Raw genomic sequence first — 14,169 nt, forward strand, 5'->3', positions numbered from 1 at the left:
TCGAGTTCTGGAAGATGACCAGCAATGCATCTGCTATTTCTAGGGCCACTTCCTTAAGTACCCTAGGATGTAGATTATCAGGCCCTGGGGATTTATTGGCCTTCAGTCCCATCAATTTTCCTAACACCATTTCCCTACAAATACTGATTTCTTTCAGTTCCACCCTTTCATCAGACCCTATGTTCCCCAACATCTCTGGGAGGTTATTTGTGTCCTCTTTTGTGAAGACAGAACCAAAATATGCATTTAGTTGGTCTGCCATTTCTTTGTTCCCCATTATAAATTCCCCTGATTCTGACTGCAAGGGACCAACGCTTGACTTCACCAATCTTTTTCTCTTCACATATCTATAAAATCCTCACTTGTAGCTGGTGTGCGTGAGAAGAGAAAGTTCCTCAGCAATCAGCATGTACCGAGCTTTAAATTTAAGTAGTAATAGCCATGGCTGGTGCTGATTTAATGTTAAATATTTCCAACAATAGGGAGGTGGGGAAAAGAGATTACTGCTGCCAAACTGAGCCGAGAGAGAGAATTAAAATTTGAATTGGTGTTTCTATTGGATTAATGAAAGTTGACATTTATGCGCCGAATGCTTCTGCCCAGCTTCTGGTAGCTTCTGGTTTGTTGGCAGCAGTCACACTTTTTTGTATACTGAATAGCACTTTGGATAGCTGACACTTTTTTGGAAGGTGGGGCAAGGGGTCCCCGGGGGGGTGTGTTAACCGTAGCGGGATTTCCCCCCTCAAGTTCAAACACTCGGATCAGTTGATGAGGACTGGGATGGTGTTTCACGACGTCTTTTCAGAATGTGGTCTAGGTTTTGTGCAGATGTTTCCCGTTAACAGCGGTGCCCTGTATCTCTTTGAAATGTCTGTGGTTTTAGTGTTCGTGCTTTTTGTTTCGGATGCATCAGCAGCAAATGGTAGCAGATGTTAATTCCCTTTAACCAGATACTTTTTGCTTGTGACTTGTCAGATTAAACCTAATTGAAAGAAGCCAATGAATCTTGGCAGCAGCTCTTGTGAGCTGGTCCTTGTTTCTGTGCGGTTTGGGTTAGTTAAAAGGCCAAAGGAGAGCTTTGAATTTATATTTGCAGTAACTCTATGTTCAGAGAAGTCAGTCACGCATAGAAATATGTAGAAGTTATTACAGAAACAGGCCATTCAGTCCAACCAGTCCTTGCTGGAGCTAACCCAATGTGAGCAAATAATTCTGCTCCTATTTACCTGCCCTGTTGTCCTATTCCCTTCAGTTCACCTGTACAAGCTGATCTTGAATGTTATCACTTCTGCCTCAGCCACTAACCCTAGAAGTGAATTCCACAGCCTGTGTAATGAACTTTCTCTCGCTGTTCTAAATCTCGCATTTAATCTACGATCCCTTGTTCTTGATCCCTCAACTACTGGAAAACATCTGCTTTCTATCTACCCTGTCCCAGTCATCATTTTAAACACTTCTATCCAACGTCCCCTGTAAGCTGCACGGCCCATTCAAATTTCTGCACGTGCGCGGTATCTGCAATGTAAAAGCTGGTGAGCGACCTGTGCAGAACATCTCATGACTGCGTGCCCACCAAGCTTAGCGGGAACATTGCTTCTATCATACTGTTCTAACAAAAAGCCCCAATTTTTCCAAATCTCCTTGTACTGGAAACTTTGTATTATCCGGCACCGACGGGACCGGCATGTTGCCGATCTATCAAAACTGCCGGACATACAAAGTTAATGTTGAAGCATACGGAGGTTTTCATCTCCATATCTGACGACAAACACTTGCTTAGCAACAGCTAGAGGCAGCTGCGAGCGTCTCTAGCTGAAGCTGTTGCTATAGCTACAGACCTTGCAGTGCCTGACTTTGGGGGGTGGGGGAGAAAGAACGAGATCTAAAACGGCTCCTGATTTTTGCCGTCAGATCGAGTATTCCGGACATACAACCTCCGGATAAACCAAAGTTTCCTGTATTTGTATTTCCTCATACTGGGCAGCATCCTAGTGACTGCATTAACCTCTCACTCCTATATTGTGGAGCCCAATACTGAACACATTACTCTTATTGAAGTCACCATATGACTTCTGGCACGGGCTCGACGGGCCGAATGGCCCCCATCTGTGTTGTAACGATTCTGATTTCTGTATAGGCTCATCGTTACTTCTTAGCTTTTATATTCTATGTCTTGTGATAAAACCTAGAAGTTTGTTTTTAACAGCCTCATCAACCTGAGGTGCTGCCTTTAATATCCTGTAAACCTATACCCCAAATACCTGCTCTCCCACAGTACAGACTACTTCAGTTGAGTAACTTTTTTTTATTCAAATGTTTCACCTCGCACTTGCTGACACTATCTGCCACTTTAAGCCAACTTCCCTCATCTTGGCAAGATCCCATTGCAGTGTCCTTTTTAGTCTTGAGAATGAGCTATTCTTCCTATTTTGGTGGTATCTGCACATTGGTCACTTAGTCCTGCTATGGATATGTTGCAAACTTTACAATTCAATGGATATCGATCGTAACCTATATTAAGCCAGCCTCTAAACCTGGGGTTTTTAACATTCAGCTCCCTGTCTGACGTATAGACAAACTCAAATGCAGGTTTAGAATTTCCATTTTAGTGAGCCATCAATTAACTTTTTCCAAGAGGTCAGAAGAATTCTCCAAGACTGGTATCTGCATGTTAATGGAGTAAACTCTTCCAAGAGACCTCCAGTTAATTGTGAGGTGGGGGCCTAGCCCATCTGTTGCTATCTCTCCGACTTGGATTGTCGGGCAGGGTAAGTAGCACATGCTGAAAGGAAAGAGCTTGCCTCTTCTGCTTGGCTAGTTCTGTTGTGCTGTTCCTTTGTTATGCCACGCTTGTGTCTTCCTGATTGTGGCACTGATTAAATGCCGTCAGCTGTAGGGTCAGCGCTGTCGGGGCCTCCCCGATGGCATATGGCGAGCGAGGACTAATCTCCGTGCCAGACAAAGGGGCTCATTTGCATACAGGTGGTGAGCAGTGAGTCTGGAGGCAGTCACCATGGAGATGGTGATGGCTATTTTGAGCCGAGGCTGCTTGGAATCTTTATTCTCGTCACTGCTTTATCCGTGTAGACTGCCTACATTCATCACAGCACTTCAGGATTCACATGCTGTTCCTGGGCAGATGTGATCTCACCGAACAACTCGGTGTTCGATATGCCAAGAGTTTTAAAGTCTGAATGCACTTAGTCCCAGCGAACAACGTTCCCTTTAATTTTTTATTTTGGGGGGGGTGGGGGAGGTTGCATGGCCCCTTTAAGGGGCTGTGCGGCCCATTCAAAATACCACGTATGCAGGGTTTTGCCTGTTTAAAAGCCAGTGTGCCAGTTGTGCAGGAGCTGCAGAGTGCCGCGTGACCCCACAGCTTAGAATCATAGAATGGTTACAGCACGGAAGAAGGCCGTTAGTTCAGCTCGTCGAGCCTGTGCCGGCTCTCTGCAAGAGCACTTCAGCTAGTCCCACTCCCCCGCCCTTTCCCCGTAGCCCTGCAAATTTCTTCCCTTCAGATACTTCTCCAACTCCCTTTTGAAAGCCGTGATTGAATCTGCCTCCACCAGCCTTTCAGGCAGTGCATTCCAGATTTTAACCACTCGCTGTGTTTAAAAAAAAAAAAAAAAAAAATGTTTTTCCTCGTGTCGCCTTTGCTTCTTTAGCCAATCACTTTAAATCTGTGTCCTCTGGTTCTTGACCCTTCTGCCAATGGAAACAGTTTCCCTCTATCTACTGTCCAGACCCCTCATGATTTTGAACACGTCTACCAAATCTCCTCTTCTCCTTCTCTGCTCCAAGGAGAACAACCCCAGCTTCTCCAGTCCCTCATTCCTGGAATCATTCTTGTAAATCTTTTCTGCACCCTCTCTAAGGCCTTCACATCTTTCCTAAAGTGTGGTGCCCAGAATTTGACACCGTACTCCAGTTGGGGCCAAACCAGTGTTTTATACAGTTTTATCATAACTTCCACACTTGTACTCTATGCCTCTATTTATGAAGCCCAGGATCCCGTAAGCCTTTTTAACTGCTTTCTCAACCTGCCCTGTCACCTTAAATGATCTGTGCGCACATACCCCCGGTCTCTCTGTTCGTGCATCTCCTTAGGATTGTACCATTTAGCTTATGTCCTTTCCTCATTCTACCAAAATGCATCACTTCACACTTTTCTGTTAAATTCCTGAAGTCTATCACTCTCCTCCTCACTGTTCACTATATTTCCAAGTTTTGTCATCTGCAAATTTTGAAATTTTGCCCTGTACACCCACGTCCAAGTCATTAATATATATCAAGAAAAGCAGTGGTCCTAGAACCGACCCCTGGGGGACACCACTGTATACTTTCCTCCAGTCTGAAAAACAACTGTTCACCACTGCTGTTTCCTGTCACTTAGCCAATTCCGTATCCATGCTGGCACTGTCTTTTATTCCATGGGCTTCAACTTTGCTGGCAAGCCTATTATGTGACACTTTGTCAAACGCCTTTTGGAAATCCATGTACACTCGACTGCATTACCCTCATCAAAGAACTCCAAGTTAGTTAAATGGATAACAGGTCTTTTTCAGGTTGTCAGGCTGTAACTAGTGGGGTGCCGCAAAGATCAGTGTTGGGGAATAAGAACATAAGAAATAGGAGCAGGAGTACGCCAATCGGCCCTTCGAGCCTGCTCCGCCATTCAATGAGATCATGGCTGATCTTCTGCCTCAACTCCATTCACCGGCCCTATCGCCATATCACTTGATGCCCTTGCTAGTCAGAAATCTATCGACTTCTGTTTTGAATATACCCAATGACTGAGCCTCCACAGCCCTCTGGGATAGAGAATTCCAAAGATTCACCACCCTGTGAAGAAATTTCTTCTCATCTCAGTCCTGAATGGCCTACCCTTTATCTTGAGGTTGTGGCCCCTGGTTCTAGACTCCACAGCCAAGGGAAACATTCTCCCAGCATCCATCCTATCAAGCCCTGTAATAATTTTGTATATTTCAATGAGGTCCCCTCATTCTTCTGAATTCAAGAGAATACAGGCCTAGTTTACTCAATCTCTTCTCATACGACAGTCCTGCCATCCCAGGAATCAATCTCGTGAACCTTCGTTGCACTCCTTCTATGGCAAGTATATCCTTCCTTAGGTAAGGAGACCAAAATTGTACACCGTACGCCAGGTGTGGTCTCACCAAGGCCCTATAATTGGAGTAAGACTTCTTTACTCCTGTACTCAAATCCTCTTGCAATGAAGGCCAGCATACCATTTGCCTTCCTAATGACTGCTGCACATTCACTTTCAGTGACTCATGTACAAGGACACCCAGGTCCCTTTGAGCATCTGCATTCCCCAATCCTTCACCATTTAGGAAATGCTCTGCCTTTCTGTTTTTTTCTACCAAAGTGGATAACTTCACATTTATCCACATTATATTCCATCTGCCATGTTCTCGCCCACTCACTGAGCCTGTCGAGATCCCCTTGAAACCTCTTCACATCCTCTTTGCAACTGACACTGCCACCTAGCTTTATCAGCACATTTGGAAATGTTACATTTAGTCCCCTCATCCAAATCATTGATATAGATTGTGAATAGCTGAAACCCAAGCACCGATCCTTGCGATACCCCACTAGTCACAGCCTGCCATCCTGAAAAAGACCTGTTTATCCCTACTCTTTGGTTTTCTGTCGGTTAACCAATTCTCAATCCATGCTAGTATATTACCCCAATTCCATGTGCCCTAATTTTGTTCAACCTCTTGTGTGGGACCTTATCGAAGGCCTTCTGAAAATCCAGATACACCACATCTACTGGTTCCCCTTTGTCTACTCCACTAGTTACATCCTCAAAGAACTCCAATAGGTTTGTCACCGGATTTCCCTTTCATAAATCCATGTTGACTGCCTAATCTTACTATTAGTTTCTAAGTGCCCAGTTACTGTATCCTTTATAATAGATGCCAACATTTTCCCAACTACTGATGAGGCTAACCGATCTGTAGTTCCCCATTTTTCTCTCCCTCCTTTCTTAAATAGCGGGGTTACATGTGCTATCCTCCAATCTGCAGGAACCGTTCCAGAATCTATAGAATTTTGGAAGATGACAACCAATGCGTCCACTATCCCAATGGCCACCTCTTTCAAAAACCCTAGGATGTAGGTCATCCGGTCCTTGGGATTTATCGACTTTTAGTCCCATTAATTTTGCTAGTACTGTTTTTTTACTAACAATTTCTTTAAGTTCCTCATTCTTGTCACACCCTTGGTTTTCTCTTATTTCTAGGCGGTTTTTTGTGTCTTCCTCACAATCTATATTAATGACCTAGATGAAGGGACTGAGTGTAATTTGCTGATACAAAGCTAGGTGGGACAGTAAGCTATGAGAACAGAGTGCAAAGGGGTACAGATAGACTAAGTGAGTGGGCAGTAAGGTGGCAGATGGAGTATAATGTAGGGAAATGTGAGGTTATTCACTTTGGTAGGAAGAATAGAAAAACAAAATATTTTGTAAATGGTGAGAAACTTTCAAATGTTGGTTTTCAGAGATTTGGGTGTTCGTGCAAGAAACACAAAGCTAGCATGCAGGTACAGCAAGCAACAAGGAAGGCAAATGGCATGTTGGCCTTTATTGCAAGGGGGTTGGAGTATAAGAGTAAGGAAGTCTTGCTACAATTGTACAGGGCCTTGGTGAGACCACACCTGGAGTACTGTGCACAGTTTTGCTCTCCTTAGCTAAGGAAGGAAACACTTGTCTTGGAGGCAGTGCAACGAAGGTTCACTAGATTTGAATCCTGGGATAAAAAACCTGCAAGGGGACATAGACAGGCTAAGTAAGTAAGTGGGCAGAGATTTGGCAGATGGAATACAATACTGGAAAGTGAGGTTATGCACTTTGGCAGGAAAAATCGTAGAGCAAGTTATTATCTTAATGGCAAGAAGCTGGAAAGTACTGAAGTACAAAGGGATCTGGGTGTCCTGGTGCACGAAACTCAAAAGGTTAGTATGCAGGTGCAGCAAGTGATTAAGAAGGCCAATGGAATGTTGGCTTTCATTGCTAGGGGGATAGAATATAAAAATAGGGAGGTATTGCTTCAGTTGTACAAGGTATTGGTGAGACCGCACCTGGAATACTGCATACAGTTTTGGTGTCCATACTTAAGAAAGGACATACTTGCTCTCGAGTCAGTACAAAGAAGGTTCACTCGGTTAATCCCGGGGATGAGGGGATGGACATATGAGGAGAGGTTGAGTAGATTGGGACTCTACTCATTGGAGTTCAGAAGAATGAGAGGCGATCTTATTGAAACATAAGATTGTGAAGGGGTTGGATCGTGTGGATGCGGGGAGGATGTTCCCGATGATGGGTGAAACTAGAACTAGGGGGCATAGTCTTAGAATAAGGGGCTGCTCTTTCAAAACTGAGATGAGGAGGAACTACTTCACTGAGGGTGGTAGGTCCATGGAATATGCTGCCCCAAAAAGCTGTAGAAGCTACATAATTACATAAATTTAAAACAGAAATAGACAGTTTCCTAGAAGTAAAGGGAATTAAGGGTTGCGGGCAGGAATTTGGACATGAGTCTAGGTTCGGATCGGTCATGGCCCTGTGGGTAGCGGAGCGGGCCCAGGGGCCGTGTAGCCTGATCCTGCTCCTATTTCGTCTGTCTAATTCTGTTAGATTCAGGAGATGGTTCTGTGATAGTAGACTGGCGGTTAGGATCAGATCAGCCATGATCTTATTGAATGGCGGAGCAGGCTCGAGGGGCCGATTGGCCTACTGCTCCTATTTCTTATGTTCTTATGAGGGCTGTCCTATGATGAGAGATTGTGTAGAATGAGCCTATAATCTCAAGTTTAGAAGAATGAGGTGTGATCTCATTGAAACATACAAGATTCTGAAGGGGATTGACAGGGTAGATGCTGAAAGGTTGTTTCCCCTGGCTGGAGTGTCTAGAACTAGGGGTCTCAGGATAAGGGGTAGGCCTCACTTAAGACTGAGATGAGGAGGAATTTATTCACTGAGGGTTGTGAATCTTTGGAATTCTCTGCCCCAGAGGGCTGTGAATGCTGAGTCTGAGTATATTCAAAGCGGAGATTGATAGATTTTTGGACTCTAGGGGGATCAAGGGATATGGAGATCGGCGGGAAAGTGGAGTTGAGGTCGATGATCAGCCCTGATCTTATTGAATGGTGGAACAGGCTCGAGGGGCTGTATGACCTCCTGCTCTTATTTCTTGTTATCATCTTAAACACAATTTGCCTTTAACAAATCTGTGCTGGCTGTCCTTAATTAATCCACACTTGTCCAAGTGATTTGTTAATTTTGTCCCTGTCCCTGATTGCTGTTTCTGAAAGCTTCCCCACTACTGAGGTCAAACTGATTGGCCTGCAGTTGCTGGGTTTTACTTTACACCCTTTTTTTGAACAATGGTGTAACATTTGAAATTCTACAGACCTTTAGCACCACCCCAGTACAGGTATACAGTATTATGGAATATTATGGCAACTACCTCTGCGATTTCCTGTCTCAATTCCCTCAGCATCCTCGGATGCATCCTATCTGCTCCTGGTGATTTATCTACTTTAAGTACAGCCAGCCTTCCTGATACCACCTCTATCAATTTTTATCCTATCAAGTATCTCCACTACCATCTCCTTCACTATGTCTATATGGCAGTTTAAAGGAAACATTGCCAGTACATAGGTACATAGAAGATAGGAGCAGGAGTAGGCCATTCGGCCCCTCAAACCTGCTCCGCCATTCAATGAGATCATGGCTGATCATCCAAATTCAGTATCCTGTCCCTGCTTTCTCCCCATATCCCTTGATCCCTTTAGCCTTAAGAAATATATCCAACTCCTTCTTGAATATATTTAATGAATTGGCCTCTACTGCTTTCTGTGGTAGAGAATTCCACAGGTTCACCACTCTCTGGGTGAAGAAATTCCTCCTCATCTCAGTCCTAAATGGCTTACCCTTTATCCTTAGGCTGTGACCCCTGGTTCTGGACTCCCTGGCCATCGGGAGCATCCTTCCTGCATCTAGTCTGTCTAGTCCTGTTAGAATTTTATAAGTTTCAATGAGATCCCCTCATTCTTCTAAACTCCAGTGAGTATAAGCCCAATCGACCCAATCTCTCCTCATACGTTAATACCAGTGAATGTGGTACATTACCAGTGTTGAAATGGGCTGTTAAAATCAGTCAGCTTGCTCTTCAGATGGTCACACTGGTCTTTAAATGGCATGCCCTTCGAAAGCAACTATTTCAAGATATCACAGTATATCTAACTGCATGAAACACTGAAATTCATTTGAGATATCTAAACCACAAACTCATTGCCTCTCGATCATTCCTTCCTACAATCTTAAAAACCCATGTTCAGTGTCTGGTAATTGTATTGTGATTAACTTTACCTTATTTCTACCGTGGTCGTGTACCTTTATCTCGACTTTTAAAAGTTGCCACTTTTCCGATTTTAGATTTTTTTCGGTAGTTTGTACTTTGGGTGTTGTCTGCAATAATGTCACAGCAGGAACTAAGTTTTGGTTTCTATTCTCATTACAGGTTTGAAAAAGCAATATTAGAATCTGGAAAAGTGGTTGCCAAGTAAGTACACCCCCGGCCTGTGAGGTAACTGGTTTTGTTTCTCACGTGCCAGTCCGGCCTATTCTCTGGTGCGGATGTGCACTTCCTCCGCTTGCTGACTCTTTTAAAACCACGTTCAAATTCTGAGGCTGTTTTTGCATCGTAAAGCCAGTGGGTTAATTGACAGTCGAGCATGAATTTTGTGGCAACATCTTTGTGATTTCCTTTAGGGTGTTTTTCCTGATAGTGTGTAGCAACAACCCTTCCACCACCACCACCACCCCCAACTAAACTGATGCACCTTTAGAAACAGCTCTTCTCCACAACTCATGGCTCCAGTTACATTGCCTTAAATAGTTTCTCCTCCCACACCCACAGACTGGCAGTTATCCAGAAGCATGGATCTGCTTTCACTGTTATCTTGCCACTCCTTTTATTGGCACCCACTCCCTCAGTCTCGAACTGAGTGTCAGATGCCAAGACCTGGATGAGTCAAAGCTTTCTCGCAGCTTGATATTGGCAAAATCCAAGCCAGTGTCTTTGGCTCTAAGCACATCCCTGGTCTCCACTCACTCACTCCTCTGCCCCTGCATCAGGCTCAAAAGTGTGGAGTGCCTCGCTACGTTACTTGACGCAAGGCTCGGCTTCCTCTTCCAGGAAGGATGTTCCCGATAGTCGGGGAGTCCAGAACCAGGGGTCACAGTCTAAGGTTAAGGGGTAGGCCATTTAGGACAGAGGAGGAGGAATTTCTTCACCCAGAGAGTGAACCTGTGGAATTCTCTTCCACAGAAGGCAGTAGAGGCCAATTCATTAAATATATTCAAGAAGGAGTTAGATATATTTCTTAAGGCTAAAGGGATCAAGGGATATGGGGCGAAAGCAGGGACAGGGTACTGAATTTGGATGATCAGCCATGATCTCATTGAATGAGAGCAGGCTCGAGGGGCTGAATGGCCTACTCCTGCTCCTATCTTCTATGTTTCCACATCCAATATGTCACCAAACGCAAGTTGTCTTTCACCTCCAACATTGCTCAGCTTTAGCCCCTACCTCTTCCCCCTCATCTGTGCTTTTGTCATCTCTTGACTGGACTTCTCCAGTGCTGTTGTTCCTGCTTCTACCATTTATGAACTATATTCTGTGGCCTTTGTCCTCACCTGCTCTAAGGCCTGTACCCATTACCTGTCCTTGCCATGCTTGTGTCCAGCAAATCTACCTCCTTGTCTGCTCCTTTGAATCCCTCCATACCCTCACCCCGGTTCACCTCTAATCTTTTTGCACACACCCTTCAGTTCTCCAAAACTGGCCGCCTTGTCTTTCCTGCTCCAACACTGGCAGCAACTTTGGCACCTGTTACTTACCCTCTGAAGCTCTCTCCCTTCAACTGTGCTTTCTCCTCCTTTTCTCTTCAACTCCACCTCCTCCCCTGTTGGCCACTTGCAATTTACTGCCTTGTAAAGCTCTCTGGAAATGCAAGTTCTGAAGTTCCTCCCCATCTTGTTTTGGGTTTTTCTTGGATGACTAAGAAAACTAAAATTATTCCCAAGTACATTTTTTTTTGAGCTGTGAATTTGTTGATGACTCTGGTAAATGTGCCCACAGTTACTCATTTACAAATATTTTGAGCAACTGATGCAAATTTACTTTTTTTTTTTAAATATTGGTTTGAGTGCTGCTTCTATTTAAAAGCTTTAGAACGCAACCTCTTTGCCAAAGGCCATTCTAATGTTGCTTCCTGTCTCAAGTGTTCAACTTGAGCAGTTATGAAAGACTAATAGTTTGTGTCGTATCAGACATTACACCACAGGAGACCATTGGCCCTATGGTAGTTCTTCAGTGGGAGCTATCTCCTCTTTCCCATTTTCTTGTATTCCTCTTAATAGTTCCCTTTTTAAGTATTTAAATAGAAACTTCTGTCTCAATGCATTCCATGTTCCAATAACCTGCTGTAAAATAGCTCCTTGAACCTCCCTCTTGTGATCATCCTGAGTTTATGCCCCATTGTTACTGATTAACCTAAATGGCACTCAAACTGGGAGATGTTGCAAAAATGCCACACATGGCAGGGAGACTTTTATAAATTGCCAGTATTTAAGGAACCGCAAACTGCTGTACATATTTGGATGCTTGCAGCAACTGTCGGTGATTCTTCATGAGCAGTGACACTGTTTGGGCTTATTGACCTTGGGGTGGTTGTAGAATTTATTGGGGTGGTGAGGAAGGAATCATTGGAAATTAGGTTAAAGTGGTAAGATTAAACAAAGGCAAGTATGATTCCTTTCTGGTGAGTTAGTCAAACCTCTAGTTACAGCAGCATTGATCCTGTTCACCATATTGTTGCTTAATTGCTTCACAGTTTTGACCCCAACTTGACCAGATGTGTTTTCAAACATTACAGTTGTTGGAAATAACAACAGAAAATGCTGGAAAAACTCAGCAGGTCAGGCAACATCCGTGGAGAGAAATTTGAGTTGACGTTTCGGGTTTGACCCTTCTTCAAACCCGAAGGGTCAAACCCGAAACGTCAACTCAAATTTCTCTCCACGGATGTTGCCTGACCTGCTGGGTTTTTCCAGCATTTTCTGTTGTTATTTCGGATTTCCAACATCTGCAGTATTTTGCTATCATTACAGTTGTTGGAGTTGTTTTCTAGAATCATCTCTTCCTTTCTTCCCTCCACCCCCCCACCCAACCCTAGTTTCACTGGCTTCTATGTTTCATCTGAACACTCATTCCGTTGGGCTAGACATTGAGCTTAAGCAGGTTATTTTTTTTTTCTGGGATGCGTTCCGTGATATCCATGCACAAGCATTTTCCATTGGAGTTGCTGGATAATCGGGACTGGTTTCTCTTCTGGTGCCCAGGGTGGTGACGGTGACCGGCAGTGTACCTAGTCACCATTAAGGATCAAACCTGGGATTTTCCTGCATTCCATAATAGGCTGTGTGTGCACTTGATTGCCTGAGGCATTGGAGGAGCTCCATACTAATGGGAGTGTTGATTTTTAAAAAGACAGAGTTAGGCTTCAGCTTGGTTCTTGAACTCAACCCTCTTTAGACACATCACTAAAATGATCCTGTCAAGGCCAGGACTGTTAAATTAGGTTGTACAGGAAACTTTGTTATATCCGGCACCGACTGGACCGAGCTGTTGCCAATCTATCAAAACTGCCGGACATACAAAGTTAATGTTGAAGCATATGGAGGTTTTCATCTCTGTATCTGACAAACACTGTTGCTTAGCAACAGCTTGTAAACAGTCGGCCTGTACCTTGGCAGTGTCTCTAGCTTAGCAACAGCTTCAGAGAGACTTTCCAGAGCCTGACTGTTGAAAACAAAGCCACGAGAAGAAAAAAAAACCTAACAGAACGGCTCCTGATTTCTGCCGGTAGATTGAGGTTTCCGGACATACAACCTCCGGATAAACCAAAGTTTCCTGTAGTATTAAATATTCTATTCAGGAACGTAGCTGAGCATGACACTTTTTTTGGTCCACTTAACCTCCCGGCCCCTCTCTTGCCTGTCAGTTTGCATTTTTGGAAAATTGACTGCAGATATAGCTTGCCCAACTGGTGTCTATATTGTCCCTGAACTTGTTTTAAGGTTTTTTAAGCACTTGTGCAATTTGTATTAAATGGTGACTGTTCATAGTGGTGGGGGGGGGGAAAGAGAGAGAGAGAGAGAGAAATGTAAAGTTAGCTAATTCTGACACTTTGAGCTGTTTTGAGTGTTAACTGATCTTTCTTTCCTGTTTTTCAGGAAGTTCCCCATAAGAAGAATAAACTCCCTTCCGGTGAGTCCTTTCACTAGACAACAGTTTTTATACATTTTTTTAAAAAATCTTGCAGGCTTTAAGACTTGATTTCTACTGAGCTGTGTAGTATTGCCCATAAAGGTAGGGGAGATGTCTATTAGATTTGGTGCATACATTTAAAGCTTGCAGCATGTGCTGGGGTGACCATCACCACTGGTTGCCATTCAACATTCATGAATTCTGAACATCTTGTGGGCATACCCAGCCAGTCCAAGATGCTCTCACTGATGGACTGAATGTGAACTTGAATGAAATGAGTAGATACAGAATACACGAAGTGGTATTTTTCTTTTCCACCCAACTTTTGAGATCAGCTAGGCATCTGCTGGTGCAGAAATCTATTGCTGTTTTTTAAGTCTCCAAACCAAGCTACTGAGGCCTCTACATATAGAATTTGTTTGAAGGATCTGGATTCTCCCTGTCCCATCCTGTAGAAGGGTTGCCCCATCTTGAGGCACAAGATCGAGATGAGGAAGACCATTTACCCCATCTTGATTCATCCATTAAGGGATCCTAATGTACATCTGCTTTTCCACAGCATTGTTGTCCCTCAATGTAGTGCATCATTGAACTATTGAGGGGAACAGGTGCTGTGGAGCCATATGGCTTGCCTTAATACTGCTTCTTTGGTGAGATGCACAGCTGCTTGTGCCAGCTCTGATCAGAAGTTGATGTGGATGAGCAGCTGCATTCCTACCGTAGCTTGAAATGACCTCCAGAAAAGCAATCTGACAAGAACATGAACCCGAAAGGAAACATTAAACTTTCATTTTCTGAACTG

At 43.9% G+C, this 14,169-nt stretch overlaps 1 protein-coding gene across 2 annotated transcripts in view; it reads left to right on the forward strand.

Moving 5' to 3' along the window:
* The window catches only part of cdc25b (cell division cycle 25B), a 60,349-nt gene that overhangs the window by 21,278 nt on the left and 24,902 nt on the right, over positions 1-14,169 (forward strand). For both annotated transcript variants that reach the window (XM_085975565.1, XM_085975572.1), the window contains 2 exons: positions 9,555-9,596; positions 13,334-13,367. In XM_085975565.1, the coding sequence (XP_085831691.1) occupies positions 9,555-9,596; positions 13,334-13,367 (76 nt within the window). The remainder of the gene's footprint in view (positions 1-9,554; positions 9,597-13,333; positions 13,368-14,169) is intronic.

This window comes from Somniosus microcephalus, chromosome 2 (genome assembly GCF_052327205.1).
Source record: "Somniosus microcephalus isolate GS21.2 chromosome 2, FLI_Smic_1.0, whole genome shotgun sequence".
NCBI classification, from domain to species: Eukaryota; Metazoa; Chordata; class Chondrichthyes; order Squaliformes; family Somniosidae; genus Somniosus; species Somniosus microcephalus.